The sequence below is a fragment of the Phoenix dactylifera genome, unplaced genomic scaffold (assembly GCF_009389715.1).
Source record: "Phoenix dactylifera cultivar Barhee BC4 unplaced genomic scaffold, palm_55x_up_171113_PBpolish2nd_filt_p 000316F, whole genome shotgun sequence".
Lineage (NCBI taxonomy): Eukaryota > Viridiplantae > Streptophyta > Magnoliopsida > Arecales > Arecaceae > Phoenix > Phoenix dactylifera.
This window is the reverse complement of record NW_024067786.1, coordinates 437,166-455,923: the sequence shown is the minus strand read 5'-3', so window position 1 is coordinate 455,923 and position 18,758 is coordinate 437,166. Positions and strand designations below refer to the sequence as shown.

General features: G+C 37.0%; 2 protein-coding genes across 6 annotated transcripts; one reads left to right on the top strand and one right to left on the bottom strand.

The window, feature by feature from the left end:
• The first annotated feature begins 5,471 nt into the window (after positions 1-5,471).
• On the top strand, positions 5,472-10,908 carry LOC103719766. Of its 5 annotated transcripts, none has more exons than XR_606033.4 (9): positions 5,472-5,830; positions 5,916-5,982; positions 6,065-6,125; positions 6,820-6,952; positions 8,168-8,239; positions 8,860-8,940; positions 9,116-9,365; positions 10,343-10,404; positions 10,504-10,874. XR_606033.4 is itself a non-coding variant. In XM_008809156.4 (8 exons), exons 1-8 carry the CDS (start codon positions 5,564-5,566, stop codon positions 10,568-10,570), a joined length of 810 nt encoding a protein of 269 aa, XP_008807378.2. In that variant the 5' UTR covers positions 5,475-5,563; the 3' UTR covers positions 10,571-10,908. The 5 variants fall into 5 exon arrangements, 2 of the variants coding, with proteins under 2 accessions (XP_008807378.2, XP_008807379.2); XR_003388024.2 differs by having other exon boundaries at positions 5,474-5,830; positions 6,086-6,125; XR_003388025.2 differs by lacking the exon at positions 6,065-6,125 and having other exon boundaries at positions 5,473-5,830; positions 5,916-5,986.
• On the bottom strand, positions 10,892-18,046 carry LOC103719768 (probable ethylene response sensor 1). The gene is made up of 6 exons (XM_008809158.3): positions 17,883-18,046; positions 16,166-17,112; positions 12,600-12,968; positions 12,260-12,526; positions 11,825-11,952; positions 10,892-11,546 (listed from the first exon to the last, which is right to left on the bottom strand). Exons 2-6 carry the CDS (start codon positions 17,066-17,068, stop codon positions 11,309-11,311), a joined length of 1,905 nt encoding a protein of 634 aa, XP_008807380.2. The 5' UTR covers positions 17,069-17,112; positions 17,883-18,046; the 3' UTR covers positions 10,892-11,308.
• Positions 18,047-18,758: the final 712 nt, after the last annotated feature.

Sequence of the window (18,758 nt, the reverse complement as noted above, 5' to 3'; positions counted from 1 at the left end):
TTCTTTCTGAGATTGTCTTATTTGCTTTCCATTTTTAACGAAACTAAGTAGATATTATAAATGTATAAATGTGACTTGCTGAAGTTGCTTCCATCCACTGTTTAGTGTGCTCTCTCTTGTACTCCAAAAGATGCTCTGTTCCTACCTGCAACTAATAATGAACCTCCTGAATTTAATTTCATAAGCTGAAACATCATATCAACTTGCAATGTTTAATTCTTCATTTGGCTAGCCTCTCTTTGGACGGCATTCAATACGCTGGCTGGCAACAAAATGCTCTTTTGATTGCCTCTGGTGTCCAATGATGTTCTTTCTGGATTTGATATACAATTGGGTTCTATATGATGGTAGGTTATTATTATTTAGTCAAATTAAAGAAGTATCTTTTTAGGTTGGATAAGACTTGATGCGATGGATAAGCTTCAAAAATTGGGACAATAACTTCCATTGCAGAATGATAATTCGCCGTATCTCTTCATATTTTGATTGATTATTTGTGATCTGAGTCTTAATATGTCGTCTCAGGTCATTGCCCAGGCCCCTTTAATTACTGCTTGACTGTTTATATCTTGCAACTGTAGCAGTGCAGTTCACTGTGGGACAGGATTAGTTTACTTCCTGTCTCTGAAGTTCTGATGCTATGTTAATATTTTGAAATGCCATGAGTGCTTGTTCTCGGATCCCAAAATTGGACAGAGATAATTGCCATACCTACTCGTGAAAATTAGTTAAAATACCTAGATATATCTGATCTTTTATATCTTGAGAAAGGCTTGTTTCAGGAAAGGGGTATGCAGGGAATATCACTAGGTGATCTTGTTGCTTTGCAACTCTTCTTGTTTTCATTAAGCGAGATGGTAACCATACCTCGGTGGGTCTCATATAGTCACTTGGGCTTCGGGGCAAAGAATCTGATGAGGCATCAAATTTCTCCCTGACATGGACATTTTATTTGTGATATGACTTGTATAGGAAAATTGTGAAACTATTTGCAGTTTGAAAATGGCTATAAAAGTATTATTTTGCAAATTGTTAAATTTGTTCCTTGTCGACAAATTATTCTTGAAAATAGTTAGGCTAAAAACAGTCTATTCATATCTATATCTTTTTTTATACAAAAGTTCCTATTCGTTTCTAATGGATATTTATTGGATATTGAAAGTACATATATGAATATAAATAAGTAGGACGGTTATTTTATGACCACCAAATCAAAAATATCACTTAATAGAAAGTATATTAAGTCAATAATATCACTATTTATTTCTATAAGATTAAATAGTATTATAAATAGAATTGGATATTTAGATACGGATGAGATAGTTGCATATCCATATTTTTGTTTGACGGATGTGAATATAAATATAGATGTCAGTCGGATGGTCAAATTTGTATCCATATTCAGATCAGTCTAGGGGGATATTATCCACTCTACTTTCACCGCTAAAAATAGTTATAGGTTATTCAAGTAACTTTGGCACTTTCTGTTCTTGCAAGCTTTCAAATTCTGCAAGTGTTTGTATTTAAAACGTATGCTGTATTAGAAATATGAAATACTGAAAACATATAGAGATATTAAATACCAAAAAGTATTCTATGTTTTTAATATTTTTTCTTGTATACTCTTTCCCATCCAACTAATTTCTGGTTATTTTTCTAAATTCTTCATGAATTGGTATCTTTGGTGAATAATTCTGAAAGCAGGGCCCTGTTACAAAGCTTTGTGCTTTAGAACTAATCCACCAGACACAAAAAGTTATTGTTTTTGTTTTTGTTGTTGTTGTTGTTATTTATATGTGGGGTTAAGAATTTGTCCAGTGTTTCATCCAGCCATGGGTTAAGATTTGTCTAATGTTTCATCCAGCCATGGTGATAGCATACTTTAGCCTCTTTCTTAATAAAAAGGGTAATTGTAGCCCAATGACCTTGCTTCTTGGAATATTTGGGCTATAGGTTGTGTTCCTATGTTGAGAAATCACAGATAACCGAGAGGGGACATGGCTGACCCCTTTCTGTTCTAGATGATAGCCCCACAGTTTTGCTCAAAAGAAAAAAAAAACAATGAATGAATAAAATATAAACTAACCTAAATGAGAAAAATAACGATTCCTCAGCTCCATGCTGCCTACTAATCTGGCTTGGATGATCAACGAGACGAGAACGAAAACTTCTCTGACCATCTGTTTTTGCGTAGTGTTACAGATTATAACAAAACCTTATTAACAACAGGGTTCAAGTATTCCATTTCTCTTGGTATATTTAATTTTCCCATAGTTCTTGTGAATTCTGTGGATGCCTTGTGTCTTCTCCCCTATTTTGAAATCTATTTGCATCAGGGCTATTTGTTGAGAATTGACAGCAATAGCTGGAGCTTCAAAGTTGACATTTTTTTGCGCTGTAGCTTTTTGCTTTTTAAGGCAAACTCTGATATATTATTTTTCAGGTGTTGTTTCAACTTCTCTAAGGCTGTGCAATTATCAAAAATAAAGTCATTATGCATTATACTACTAACTTGTGATGATGATTATGTGGTATATGAAATGGCTGCAGTTTTAATATCTGGATAGATATTATGCAGCTCCATGTTAGGAGTGGATAAAGACATGAAGATCTGCAAGTTTTTTTTCTCATTTCTTTGGGTAAAATTAACCCAAATTTGGGAAGCATATGACACCATGATTCCCTCTTTGGATCACTACTAGGACAAAAACCAGCAACAAAATCAGTAAAAACTAACAATTTTTGCTTTTCTTCTTCCTTTACATACTAAAGCCTAACAAATCTATGTTTGTAAAATCTTATATTATATATTAATGTTTTACATAAGGCTTACATGTATTATCCTTCTCTACAGGGTTGCTTATAAATATTTTTATAATAAATTTGAGGTGGAGGCATTCTACGGAGCTGCAAGGAAGAGTAGGATTTTGCCCAGTGTCAAGTAGCTGAAGTTTCTGCCAGCAGGCTATTATTAACATTGATGGGGAAGGCTTGATGCTAGTTTTAAAGCTACTAGCTAAACAATAATTTAAATTATTCAGCAAAACTTAACCTAACCTACAAATAAGAAAGCAGCAGATAAATTATAAAAGCTAAGAAAAACTAAAAACAAAATTATCATCTAGTATCTAGAGGGCATTACTTCCATCCAAGGCTTCACCAACTAGCACTGCAAAGAACTTCACTAATTGATACCAATAAGTGCACGCCATGACCAATGGCTCTATCAACTGGCCTTGCCGTTGATCATAGAAATCCATCAGTGCTTGCATAGATTCCACCATGCAAGAAAGATATTTTAAAGACAATATAAGTTAACATGCACTCAAGAGAGTAAATTTTATTGATCAAGAAAAATCGGGGTACATAAAGAGGTATTTATATGCTCCGGAAGCTCTGCAAGGGATAAGCGTGATTGTGTGTCCTAACAGTCCTAAAAAACCTCCAAACAAACTCCTAAAACAGCAAAAATAAGATTTCTCATCAACAGGGTGTTTTTGGAAGGAAATATTCTTCCAATGGCAACTTAGGCATCATCAAAAGGGTTTGGATAGCAATTATGTAGCTATGGAAAACCATATAACAATGGCTAGTCTATTGTCACAAGCCTTGGTTTGTGCCTTCGAGTCATTCTTGATCGCCATCCACGGTCTTCGGACGATACATAGGGTGCTAGCAAATTTGACAGTCTTTTTTTCTTTTTTTGGATTGAAAGGGAATTGATAGCCACCCAGCTTTTATTAATTTAAGTCAAAGTCTACCTTAGATTTGGTTGCTCCTCGGGCATGCTTTTTAGAGGTTCTCTTGTGGGCACCATCGGTGACAGCATTGGAATAGTATCAGTAGAACCTGGACTCTTTTGGTTTTGATGGTGAGCTTAGAATCTTTAGTTGTCTTTCAACCATGGATATCATACTCTTGGATCAATTTTGATGATGAGCTTCATTCTATTGATTCTAGATTTGGCTTATTTAGTTTCAGTGGTGCCATCAAACCCTTCATTTTGGTTAGGGACAGTTTCTACCTGTACATGCTGCAAACAAGATGGGCTTGGACAGAGGAATCCAAATTTGACTAGGCCTGACCTAAAGTGCGGTCCAAATTAATACAAAACTTTGCCAGCAAGCTAGCTATTAGTAACTTTATGACAACACACACACAATACTATCTATGGTGCTAGTTTACTAAGAAGTATAAGAATATACACATGTCTAATCATGATTTTAGGTATCTTAAAGTGCATATGAATCAAAATGCAATAGTCTTGGATGCTTTCCAACCGTATGTCTCAGCAAGTACTGTATTATACAATTTAATTCATTGATTTCGGGTTCAATTTTTACAATGACCGAAAATTCTGGTACATGTGTTTTGTTTCTATCATCGATTTTGCATTGGTTCACACTGTGATCTCAAATATCTGCATAAAGAGATCATGAGTTTGTTGCAGTTTTTTATTTTTCCTTCCTTTTTGTGGTATGATGTAGCATGGCACGCTAATGACTATCGAACGTTTTCTCCATTAGTATCATCCTTTGTTACTTGGATAAAGAAGCAAGGATTCAAATCTAGTGAGAGTTAGGCTTTGTTACTGTCAGAGTTTTTGACAGTAGAGCTTTCAGAAATAGGATTTTTTGAAGTAGAGCTTTTTTAAAAAAGTTATTTGTTGTTTCGTAACCAAATTTTTAAAGTGTTGTAAAACTTTAACATGTGTTTGGCAGACAAACTGAGAAAGTATTTTTAGTATGACAAAATGACCATAAAGAATATTGCATAGTATTATACAACAGAGCATAATAGAATATAATATGTGTTAATACATAAATATATGATATAGTATAATATTATTGTAATGTAATATAATATTATTTTAATATATAATTAATATAATATTGTATGCTATAGCATAATAATATAACATAATTTGATATTATATAATATAACATATCAATATATTATGAGATAATATAATATAATATCATATAATATTTATAATATAATATAATATTTTGATATAAAATATTATAAATATTATCATTATATATTAATATTTTATTAATATAAAATTTTTAGGAACTAATAATTATTGGGGCTCCTTCAATTTTTTTTTTGTGTATTACGATATAAAGAGATACTTATTGTAATTATATGATTTTATCATAAATATTTTGGCTTAAAAGAAAAAAAATATAAATTTAAAATAGTTTTTCGATGTACCTTCCGAAGAAGACGTTTTTAACTTTCTGGCAAAACTAAAATAATTTTTTAATTTTTTTATCAAATATCAGTGTATTATCTACAAGTACTTTTGGAAAGTCAGAAAGTACTTTTAATAATAAAATTAGTATTCATTAAAAAAAAATAATGGCCGGTCCTTCCTAATTTATTTTATTTAAAAAAAAAAAAAAACTTACCAATGCCATGTTGGACAGGAAAGTGAAGAGCTATATGGAGTTATATTTAATTCAGACTAATGATGGAAAGTATCCGAAGCTGCTGCATGGCCTCTTGAGAGGCACTATAAGCATATCCCTTGCGCAACTGAAAAATCTCTCCTATTTCAATGGCTTCTACCTGCTCTTCGCTCACCGCCTCCACCTCCTCCTCCCCCTATGGATTCCGAACTTCCGCCACCGTCAACCCCCTGTCCCTCGGCGCTCTCTCTTCTCCGATAGCGCACCCTAAACCCAGGCCGTCGCGCCTGGCCCTTTCTCTTCCCCGGCGGCTCTTCTTGCCGTCGGCGTCGGCCATCTGGGACGCCTTGACCGGCGGCAACCGCGCGCGCGACGCCTCCCTCGCCGTCCGCCGGGGCATGCTGCTCTTCCGGCAGGTACCATGTCCCTCCCCTCTCCGGTGGACACTCGCTCTCGCTCTCCGAGTTTATGAGTAATTTGAAGGAATTTGATGATGGGTAGGGAGATGTTGCTGGGTCGCTGGCGGAGTTCGATCGAGCCATTGAGTTAGATCCTCGCCAGAAGGCATGTAGGTTTGTTTAATTTTGTGGTGCATGTGAACTTTTCCTCTTTTTTTTGTTTACTTTCAATGCCAAAATGATGTAAATTAGCTCTGATTGGACCTGTTTCAGATCTTTGGCAGAGAGGGTTGTCTCTCTATTATCTGAATAGGTACTGTCTCTTCGCGCAGTTTGATTCTTTTACCTATAGACATGTGCCGAGTTGCTTGACTTGCAATTAGTGATAAGAAAGGTTAGAACTTGCTGTGAATGGTTGCGTATGCATTTGAAAAAAAAATGGTTTCTTTATGAATTTTTTGCTAAGAAATATTAGAACTTGCTGCAATATAGATTTCACAGTAAATTGATTGTTTGGGTTAGATTTATTGAAAGTTTGCAGCTTTCCTTGGAGGTTTGTAATTTCAAAATATTGATTTCGCCCTTTTTTACATTTAAAATGATAGCATTTTATAGGTTGAGAATTTTTTAAGAGGTGTTTGGTTGCTAAATATGAGGTTCAAAACTGGGAAAAGAAAGAAAGATGATAAGGAAGAAAAAATGAATTTGGAAAATTGTCCTCAGATTAGAAAATTTCAATTTCAATTTTTAAGTGGTGTTTGGTTGTCAAAACCGAAGATTCAAATTCTGAGAAGCTAAGAAGATAACAAAAGAAACATGCAAATTCGGAAAATAACACTCGGATTATAAAACTTCAGTTTCATGACTTGAGGTTTTACTTTACAAAGAAACATCCACTACTCTAAAATTGCGACGTGTAATTTCAAAGAATATGTAAAATTATAAAGTATCACTATTAATTTGTTCATCAAAATGCACCATTAAACTTGATGTGGATGTTGGCATAGATTCGAAGAAGGTGCGGAGCAGTTCAGATTGGATGTTGCTGCAAACCCAAATGATACAGAGGAATCTATATGGTGCTTTCTTTGTGAAGCTCAATTATATGGAGTGGAGGAAGCTAGGAAGCGATTCTTGGAGGCAAGTCTAGTCTTTTCCCTTTTTAATCCAATATATATATATATTAGATTTTATCAAATTCTCATCTCTGAACTTGCATCGAAGAAGGAGATTGGTCAGTTTTGGTTCCATTGATTTCCTTCAGATGTTGTTTTCATATAGCTCTGTAATTTTGTCAATTGCTTGTGCTTTACAGACCATGACATTGTCGACAAGCTGAATAACCTGTGCTACGGATAGTACTCTGGCTGATTTCAGTGGATTTGAATATTATACCAGTACTTCAGAGATTTAAATATAGATTTTTTCGTTAGCAATATGATGATTATTTACCACCACTTAGGTTGGAAACTAAGACCTCTCCTATAGAGAGATGGGTGCCAACCAGCTGAGCTAACAGCTATTGGCAATTTAACTAGAGAAATCTAAATTCCTGAAACCATTTAACAATCTACAATAAGCATAATTGGAATCTGTATTGAGAGACATTGAAAGAATTAGAAAGGCAGGAGGAAACAATGTTAAGTAAAGTGACCTATGTCACAAGTCTAGTTCGGAGAATCAGACCTCCTCTGAAGGATTGCTATTTTTATATTTGATTATCAGATTTTAAAATTTGATATCTAAACTGACTGCGGAGACAGTGTTGCATCTATTTACTGCCCATTTTACTCTCATGGAACTTGTGTACATATCCAGAAAATTTTGAATCCTGTGTCCTTTGAAACCTGCAGGAGGTACAATTTTTTGGTTACTGTATTAAACCCAGATTCATAAAGATGGAACGAACTCGTTCAGTTAGTTCTTAGTGCACCTTCTAATATGACCTTGCAACTACCAATCTATCTTAATTGCTATTTTTATAATTTCATCGAGCTGCATGGTCCACATGAATATTAGCATTGCATCCAAATATCTGTAGTAAGTGGCAATCTGAAGAGATCCCCAGGGACCCTCTCGTATAACACACAGAAATGCAGAAACATGCATGCACACACATGCACATGAAAGAAAACTATAAACAAAAGAAGACCAAAGTAAGGAGGAATGGAAGCTACCAATATGTGAGGTAATAGACCTGCATTTATCTATAACTATATTGACTCCGGAGGGAGTATTGTTTACAAAATAACAAGCTTCATATCATCTACTTGGGATTGGTAAAGTGGCAATTGCAGTTCGGATATATAAACTCCTTTATGTGTTGAAAGCAGCATATATTTAATTAATTTGCAGGTTGGTCAAGATCCACGGCCTGTAATGCGTCAAGCCTATAACCTCTTTAAAGATGGTGGGGACCCCAAGAAGGTCTGTATAGAATCACTCAGCTTTTTGTTATCCATTTCTTAGACTAGTTCAAAGCTACAATTATTTCGATATTTTGTTATTATCTTTAGTGTTCCTACATGTCCAACTTGTCAGGCAAATCTTTACCATTGCTTTATTTTCCTTTGAGTCACACCTAACCAAAACCGGTGCTTGGTTTCATTGCTTTATGATCTCGAAAAAAAGCAAAAAAGAAAAAAGAGGTTCGTAGTCCACATAGTGAAAATGTTGTTGACTGCCAAATGTTGCGAATTTATCTTTAACATTCATACATGTCAAATGCATGAGGAATGTCTGTCTTTGATATATTTTTAAGTCATGCTGTACCCAAAAGAAATGCTTGTTTTTGTTAATCATGAACCCAACAAAATTGGATTGTAGTTCCTATTAGTGAAGTTTCGAATAATATCCATATGTTGTGAAGATCTCAGCTTGGTGGGAATGATCAGAGTCCACTGCATTGCATACATGCTATTGTTGATTTTTGACATAAGCAAATGATTTCTAGACACTGAAATTAATTTGTGACAAAATAAGTTAGGTTTTCATATTTGTATATGCTTCCGCTAACTCATCAAATTATCTTGTTGGTTTTTTTTCAGCTTGTTACAACCTTCTCGAACGGACAAGAGAATGAATGCTTCTATGCTTCTTTATATGCTGGCCTTTTTAATGAATCTCAGGTCGGTGCTTAATTAGATTTCTTTTGCAGTACATGAACGTACTATTGCTATAGAAACAAAGTGATTTCTGTCAGCAAATACTTCACCTTGTCTAGGGGTGAAAGCATGCATTGTTATTAGGCAGATTTTTCAAATTATTAATTACTTCATGTTTTATAATCTAATTTTTCTGCAGGATACAAAGATACTTCAAGGAGATTCATTCAGTGGGTTTCCTGCTTGCTTGGCTTGCATCCCAAAGAAATTAGCTCAATATAATCCACCATGTTTGCTTCTTCTTTTTTTCTCCTTCCCATCTTTTCAAGGTGGCAAGGGTTCGAAGAGCATCGGCCATGTGTCTTCCATATGACCTTTTTCTCTTAGGTGGGGTCCTTGATGAGAAATAACTCAAAGGAAGACATAGCCATCAGACCTTGCACAGGAAGGTAATCATGATCCTGTGAAGAGACCTAGTTTAGGGGTCCTGTCATGGCTATGATGCCAAGGATTTGATATTCAATAAATTTGGAATAGTTCGTGTTCACTATTACAGGCATGCGTATACAATTATAATTAGATCTTAGTCTGGGTTAGTCTCTAGATGACTTGAAGCCATTGGATGGAACCAGCATTTAGCATTTCCGATGCACATTGCTGATCTAATTGGGAGGAGTAAGATGGATCCCATCAAACCTTGAGATAGGTAGATGTTATCCTGTCTTGTTCAGGAATCCTTTTTACCATTTTGCAAATTATTAAATGACCTTCCATTTTGGTTGGTGCACTTCTTTTCTCAAGGGAAAAAAGAAAGGAAAAGAAAATAAGGTTAGTGCACTTCTTTCTCTGTTACAGCTGGTACTAGGTGGCCTGCGTTCACTGAAATGGGGGGGTGCTCATGCAAGAGAAAAACTAAGATAAAAACATTTCAAAAATTTGATTTTTATAAATTTATTTTCTGATTTTTGGCCTTGAGGAAGAGGGGTAAGGTGCAGCTTCAGTTTTCTCTCCATAGCTTTTTTTTGGAGGAAAATTATCCTTGTATTCTCTGGGGAGCCTTCGAATGAAAGTCCAGTGGTTGGATAAGGGTAGAGTAGCAGAGAGCAGGGAGTCGCATGAGTGGACTAGTTAAGAACCACCTTGCGTTCTCCCCAGATTTTTTCATTCTATATGTAGATATTTCTAGAAACATACTCAGCTTGAGGAATTCCTAATGTGAACTTGAGTATTGGATGGAAGTGAATACATCAAGGAAATTAAGCAAGTCTTTGTCAATTTGCTTCATAATGATTAACATGTCGTAATGAGTTCCATAATGTAGTAGTATTCATCATTTGAGCAGCTTATGTATAGGTGGATCATTGTTCTATATATAACATGTCAGGCAGCATATTGTGTTAACAAATTTGTGCAATCACTTGTGTAGAATGATATGGATGCAGCGAAACTCAATATTCTTGCAGCATGTCAGTCTCCATATGGATCCAGGTTCCCCCCTCCCCCCGAAGTTCTTGTGAGACTAATTGAGATATGGTGGGGCTGTGCAGTAACTTATTCATTTGATTATGCTATCATTCTTGGTTACAGGTCTGATGATTATATGGCTTCCCTTGCAAAGGTTCACTGCCTTTGCCGTAATTGGAGCTTCAGCTAACTTACTGCTCAATGAATTTAGTTGGCATCATCCTGTTAATGCCTTCAGGCTTGCACAATCGTTGCTTCAGGTGGGAATCCCTGCAGGACCTGACCAGAAACTAAGAGATGTTCACAGGACGCACCATATCCTGAACATTTGTTCAAATGGGGGAACATTATTAATTAACCGCCATAAGTATTATTGGGTGATTTGTTAGGGCCACAAGCACAAGCGCCCATGCATGCAAAAGGTGATAAATAACAATCTTGGGTTTGATCTTCTTATATATGTGTATGTTCATAATCTTTTTTTTGGGCAATTATATAGTAGAGCTCTTCATAAATTATTTATACTCAGATTATATAAGATTCATAGTTCTTTCTCCAAATACAAGACAAGCATGCATCCTAAGCAATGCCAATCTGGTTGACAAGTTCAAGAAAACTAATACTATTTCTCCAGTAGATTTATTACAATTAGCAAATCAGAATGCTTTTGATGGGAAGCAAGTGAAGCTCCCAACATACAACTTGCGAAACATAAATCCCATCAGGCAACTTGCTGCTCAATTCAGCCTAGCCTGGCTGCAGATCTAATCACCTCAGCTCATGATCATCACTAAACCATCAGGATCCTCTTAACTTGTGTTGCTGGATGAACAGTCCCTTGCCTTGAACTGTCACAAAACTGGTTCCACGAATCATTGCTTTTCAAGTTGTGATGCTCCATCATGCAGGACTATTTCTTCGATAACATCTATACACTTCTCTGGTACCGGAGCCTGGAGGGAAGCAGAACATTCCCATCTCTAAAGGGTGCTCTTGGACCAGAACGATCGGCATCTCCATCATCTGACCCAGTCACTGGCACAATTTGTTGAAGATGACTGTTTGATTGTTCACATACACCAAGTTTGACAATAAATGTTGCAGTGCAACCTTTACCCACACCTTCACTCTCAAGCCAGATGTGTCCTTCCATGAGACTTATAAACCTAAATTGGAAATGTAATGGAACAGTAATTAGAAACACACCCTCATGACAAAACATACATGTATTTTCATGCAGACATGGAAAATCCACGCTCATACATATTATTGATGATGGCTAGATTTTTTAAAGAAGTGCTCTGAAAATTTATTCAAGATGATTCTTGAGAATGCAAAAAGAGCAACATAACATGCATCGAATTTTTCCTAAAAAGGAAAAAAAACATAACATGTCAAATTAAAATAGCTACAAAATATGGCTGCAACATATTTTTGACTATACCTCCTACAAATGGCAAGCCCGAGTCCACTTCCACTATAACCTTTGTTTGCTCCACTTTGAGAGCGTGCGAACTTGGTAAAGATGTGCGGTAAATCTTGGGGATTGATCCCACAACCAGTATCCTTTACCTGCAGCATTTAAGAATAAGCATTTGAACTAAATGAATCTAAGATTTGTCATCTAGAGGTGGTTTTAACACAATAATATGCACTTAAAGATGGTGTTTATGGCACAAACAAAATACTGCTTGGATTTGACGTTGGTCAGTTCATGGCATTAAGAATTGGTCGTCACATCATTTATAAGTTAGAAGCAGCTTTGTAGAGGAATCTGCTCGTCTCATAACTAGATATGTATCCATTTCTTATCAAGATATCCTGTCCTGTAAAAGCACCAAGATAATCACAGTTGGCCAAGTTCTGGATGCTAACAGACCTGCACGCGCAAGTAGAAGTGCCCATCACCAGCAACTGGATAAAATTCAGGAGCTCGAGGGTCTCTTAGAGAATCTGGTTTCGCAACACAAGCCATTATCGATATATGGCCCTCCTTTGTGAACTTGACAGCATTACCAGCAATATTTAAAATAGCTTGCATAAGCCGCTTTTCATCACCAATGGCACACAAAGGCAGGTCAGGTGCCAGTGTAACCAATACTGCGAGCTTCTTTACAGCTGCTATCGGCTTTATCAAATTAATGGCCTACAATGCAAAGCAACAATTTGGTCAGGTAAACAGAAAAACTACAGACGAATATATCAACCAAAAAAAATACCTCTGTGAAAACAGAATGAAGATTGAAAGCTGCAATCTCCAACTCAAGGCTCCCATCCTCAAGCTTAGAAAGATCTAAAACATCATTTATGAGTGTTGCTAGAAGGTTACTACTTTTTAATACAGTTTCCACCATCAAGCGCTGCTCTGGTGTTAGCTCGGTTTCCAGAAGCAGGGAGGACAGAGCAATGATTGCATGCATAGGAGTCCGCATTTCATGGTTCATGACAGCTAGAAAATCATTGCGAGCACGAATTGCCATTTCTGCCTCCCGACGAGCTAAATCTAGAGCAACATTTTGCTCCATGAGTAGGTCACGTGCCTGCATAGACTCTTCTAGAATTGCAGCATGAGAAAGTGCGACTGCTACCTGAGTCATAACATAATCACTCAAATCAGTGACTAACAAAAGAATCAAATCTTAAAAAACAATCATGAAAATCGAGAAAAAAGAACAGCATAGAAGTCAAAGAAGGAACAAGGACAGTATGTATAATTTTATAAACACCAACAGATTACTTTCCAGATAAAGGCTGCTGCTTTGCCACAATTATAGCTTTTTAATTTACGGAGTTTTTTTTTTTTTACCAACATTTTAAAAAAATCATTCAATTTATAGTGGACAAAATATCTGAAAGCCTGGAAAGAGCTTATTGATAGCAAAAGAATCTACTTGAAGAATTAATAGACAACCAATAACTTTATAGATTCAGTAAAAAAAAATCACATAAAATGAAGCTTCATAGAAAGTAAATTAATTCATAATTTTCAGCTACCTCGGTTGAGAAAATACAACAGTGCATTGTTTTCTACTTCATTGTTTTAAGTGGGTCTTGGTGTTAAGTTCTGATCATAATAAACTGCTAGCAGTGGCTCAATATTATATGCCATGCTACAAGATTACCCTCCTTGCTTAAAACTAAAATAAATATAACCAATTCCAGCCTTCCTGCATAACATATATCTGATAAAAATCTACTGATGGAAAAAGCAATAAGAGGACATGATGTATTGATGAATCAGGGTCAGAATAAGAAGGGAGAAGCAACAGCATGTCGTACATAGCAGCTGTCTCTTCTAACTTATTTATTATCATTATTCACGTTGCTTTCTCAGAAGACAACCCTTTTACAGGGAAACAACTCTTAGAGGGCTTCTATACAACACACCAAAATGCACGAGTAAAATTTATAGAATAGTTTGAAGCCCTCAATATCCTGCTCAAGTTAGACCATATATATTGTAACTTGCAATGATGCACAAGTGGAATTTTCCTTCAAAACTTCTTTATTAACATACCCACTAATAGTTTTCGTACAGGAAAGTTGGCAGCACTTGTTCATAGTTTTCCTTTGAGAGGCATGACAATCTAACTCATTACATGAGGATCGTTCACAGAATACCGGACTGTTTCAGAATATAGTTCTGCATGATCTTTGCATAGAAAACTTCGTTGAAACAAAGGAATTGTAACGTAGCAGTTCATACAGAATCCAAGTGACAGCTACATATTTAACCTTCATCAACAATAAAACACAGCAGCAGACCTTTCAACAATAAAAGGATCTAACTGTGAATCCCTTAGCTTGAAACACTAATGCAGGATGTGGTCAAGCCCCAAACACCTTGCTTGTTGAAAATGAGAAAAATGCACAAACCCTTCGCTCAAAACAATCAAATCAGAACACACTGACATCATCAATAACATTCGCATCACACCAGCTTTGTGCATCTTAGAGTAGTGAGACTTTTCCATCTTCAACACAGATTTAACATAAATTCTATGAAAGCAAGATAGAAGGAAACATTGCAAATGGATTTCAGGTTTTCCATCTTCAACATACAGATTTAACATTAATTCCAGGAACACAAGACAAAAGTAAAGCTTGCAAATGGGTTTCAGGTCAATTCAGCTACTATCCTCAACAGTGTAGAGCAAAACCAGAAAAAAAGTATTCATAAAAAGTGAAGAACACATGAGATCATTATAATGTGTTTCAATATCAAGCAAGGACTCAAGGTTTCACACTCATGCATTAAAGTATTGTTCTGTGCCAATGCCAGTGGATCAAAATATGCCAGCCTGTATTGGCCTGTGCTGGTGTGTGATGGACCCATGTTGTTGGCCACAAGCTTTGGCATGTTATTGGGAATGCGGCTGACATGGCTCAGCCACTTGGCACAGCATGAGATGCAATACTTTCATCCTTGCTCATACTACAATATAAGATTAACCTTTTTGAACCCTTTTAAAAGCACATAATTAATATAAATAGTGCTTACTACCTGTGAAACACACATTTGTAATAAAAAAGTTATAAAGCTCTTAAAGTAAGCAAATACAATTCCTTTCTCAAATCAACATGCATGACCAAACATTTTGCAAAGACCAACTTGGACAATCTCAACCAGTCCTATTATGCAAAGAGAGTAGATCCAGAATTAGCAAAGCAAACAAAAAGAGAGAAGAACACACAAATTTACATGGTTCAGCCTACGGCCTACGTCCATGGGCAGAGACAATTGAGAAAGCTTCACTAATGCTGAAGAAAGTACAAAGAGGAGAGGAACAAAACTCAATACAAAAGCCCTTAAATCTTACCAGCACTTGAAAAGTCCCAAAATACAATAGGTTTAAACCCAAAAAAACAGGGATAGGTGAAACGTATCAGTGTGCTGATGGCCTGGGAGAAGTGACCCTTTTACTGGTCTATCCTCTAAAGTCTAAACACAAGACACCATAACACATCCCAAATGTAGTTGATGAACAATTACTAGAGTTAAGAATATCTAGTAAGAAACCAGTGACATTTAGTTGTAGCATCAAGGACTAGGATTATAAGGTAACAGTTTGGAAAGAATTTTAAATCTAGATTGATCTTGAAAAAAGTGTTCCTTAGGATCTCCAATCTGAATGCGACGGTGAGAGACTATTGGGCGGAGAACAAAGGTAGGCATGTCCAACCAGATTTTCAGAAGGAAGTTGAATGACAAGGAGCTTGCCCAAACTTGCAGCACAATGTAATTGAGTTCTTGCAAGGTTGACAATGAACATGAAGATGTGATGTGCTGGAAATAAGAAATCTGCAGTTTTTTTTTCCAACAAGATTGTGCTACAGGCATCTCACTGGCTTATGGACTCGTTGTCACCAGCCAAACTTGGAAACAAATCCTTTCTATGGTTATATTGGGAGCATTCAGAAGTGTCTGATGAATATCTCTTCTAAGAAGCATGGTTCTCTACAACAAGATGCGATCGCTTTTTATCCTTCATAATCAAATGACGTCTCAAGACCCTTTGGTGCAACTTCCCTTCCAAGGCTCACCTTTAAGTTCTTCTAAAAAAAATCTCCGTCCAAGTTCCAACATTATCGAAGAAACGCACTTAAATGGTGAGTAGTTGATCTTATTAGATGTGACTAGAGTATATATATGATCACTTTTGCCAAAGTTACACCAACAGCAATTAATAACAAAGAGATCATTAATAAAATAACAACTATTTTTCAAAAAACAAGACCAACAATGGTTTATTGGGAAAAGTGGAAAATAGGAGTTGATGGTCACCTGATCAGCAACCACCTCCACAAGCTCCAGTTCATGGACATGCCACTTTCTTGCACTATCTGATGGGAGCATTAAAACCATTATTGCATAGCTTTTTGCAGATTCAGGCCAATCATTTGTTTGGAAATTCGAAAGATGTAACAGTGGTACACGGACAGCAACAACTTCTGGTGGCACATATCTTCCTGTAAGTGGCCGGATCCTTGCTAGTGGACACGTATGCGGAATCCTTATTGCACGGTTACTACTGAAAACTTGATTGACAATTGGTAGGTTAATAGACACGACAGATCCAACAGTTATTTGGTGGTGCAGAGTGTGAGAAAGCTGAAGATTTAAACCACTACGAGATGGCATCCACAGTGCGCATTCTGCCAGATCCAAAGTCCTCCCTAGCTCAACAAGTGTAGTCTTCAATATAGTGTGCCTGTCAAGTGTGCTTCTGATTTCATGCGTCAGCATTCGGACATGCCTCCCTGTCTCTTCCTGTGTTCTTATAAGGCCCATCTCCCTATCAAGCTCCTCAGCCTTATTCTTCAGAAAAAGCTCCCTTGTTTTCACACTCAACAAATCAGGAATTATATGCACAAGCATCAATGCAGTTGCACATGACACTACGGCAGTCGAAATCTTTGCTATCGTCATTACTATGGAAAGTGTTTTCGAGTGCATAGTGAAAGTCCATAAATTAATCAAGTGAGTTGCTCCACAAAGAACAATGAAAGCACCGAACTGTATCAACACCCACCTATAGGGGAAGAATGAAGACTTCTTCACAAAATAAATGAGCTCAAGAGGTATCGAGAAATATGCAAGTGCTATAAAGAAGTCCGATATATACTGATACTTCACCAAAAGCTCATCTGCAGGCCATTGCGGCTCAATGCAGTCACAACCCTCCATCTCCCAGCAACTGCCACAGCCAGAATACTCTCCTCTCTACATTCCTTTTATACAAAGGAAGAAAAAAAGAACACCATTAGCCAAAACATAACACCACCTATACAAAAATCCAACTTTTGAGTTGGACATTTCACATGGCATCTTTTCAATGCAACAAAGATAATTTTTTCCCTAAGGGGGAATCCACACAAAGGAACACAAGCACCCATGCGGCAACTTAATTAAGTAAAGTACTGAGACACAAAGATGAATATACTAAAATCAAAATCTGTGATATATAACTTGGTATGTATAGATCAAATGAAAGGAAAAAAGGGACGCAAAACACATAACTTGGTTTCATCTGCTCCATCAACTGGACAACAAATAACCAACGCCAGGGAACTATCACACGGGGGCATTTACTACAGTACATCATCCCAGGCCCAAAAGACCACGGGAGAACACAACCATCCAAGACTGGATGAAACTTCTGAGCTAATTCACCGATCCCTCCTGATTCCCAAGTGCCCACTCTACCACTCCAACCCCCTCCAAGCACAGCACGCGCAAAACCACGGAAAACCCTAGACCACAAAATGTCACCAAAAGGATCCCCGATCAAAGAAACACGCCCACCGCCCTAACCCTAGACTCCAAGACCGCCCGAGGACCAGTTCCCTTCACCCCTAATTCCAACATAAACATGCAACCATGCCCGGAGAACAAACTCAACCCGCTCAAAGACAGAAAAAAGCTCGAAGCCAAACAAAGAAATGACCAGAAAACGAGCTACGACGAGCTGATTAGCGAGAGGTAAAAAAGAGATTGCTACCTGAAACCGTCGAGGGAGAGAGGCCGAGGGCTTCTCAGATATTATGATTGGAGAGACTCGACTACAAGCCAATGTGAGGGAGAGAGAGAGAGAAAGAGAGGCTTTTTAATTTGTTTCCCCTCTCGTCTACTTAAGTTCCCGGTGGACCGCCACTATTGGAAACCGGAGGCGTCGGAGAAAATATAGGGCATTAAATAAATGGAAATATTCGTCGCACGTGCGACGAGTTTCACGCGAGCTGATGGATGGTGTCTATGGGTAAAACGGACGGTGGGGAGCAGAGGATTTTTATGCGTTATTATGAGTTGGGAGAGAGAAATTTTGATGACCACGATGACCCTCTAAGCAAAAATGGTGTTTTATCTGACATTTAACTAGTTTTCCCAAATGGATACATGCTTGTTTCGTGGGAACCTCCCCTCCTCAGCTTTCTGAAGATAAATTTTGACGATAGCGTTGACGAAGAAGGAAGCAATAAAGGTGTGAAATTTGTTATTAGCATCTCTCTCTAGGAGAACTCGACTACGGTGATCTAGTAGGTTAGGGGTTGGGGATGAGTTACTAATAGAAGATCGCTGCTCCACGACATCCGCAGACTTCTGAGCTATCAGGCCACACATATCTATAGGAAGATGAACGATGTTATTGATTAGGTTGCCTCTTTTGCGGCTTACTACTCCAACGACTTTATTTAGACGAACCACGTGTCCGCGTCTTATCCCTTGTATGATCTTCTTTTTTTTGATTTTATTGATCTCGCTCACACTCATCGCGTGTGAGTTGCTGTTGGCTAAAAAATAATTTTCAATTTTCTCTCTCCAAAATCATATGGTGTTAAATATTTTTTTTTATTAAGTAAATACCAACTAGATGGTA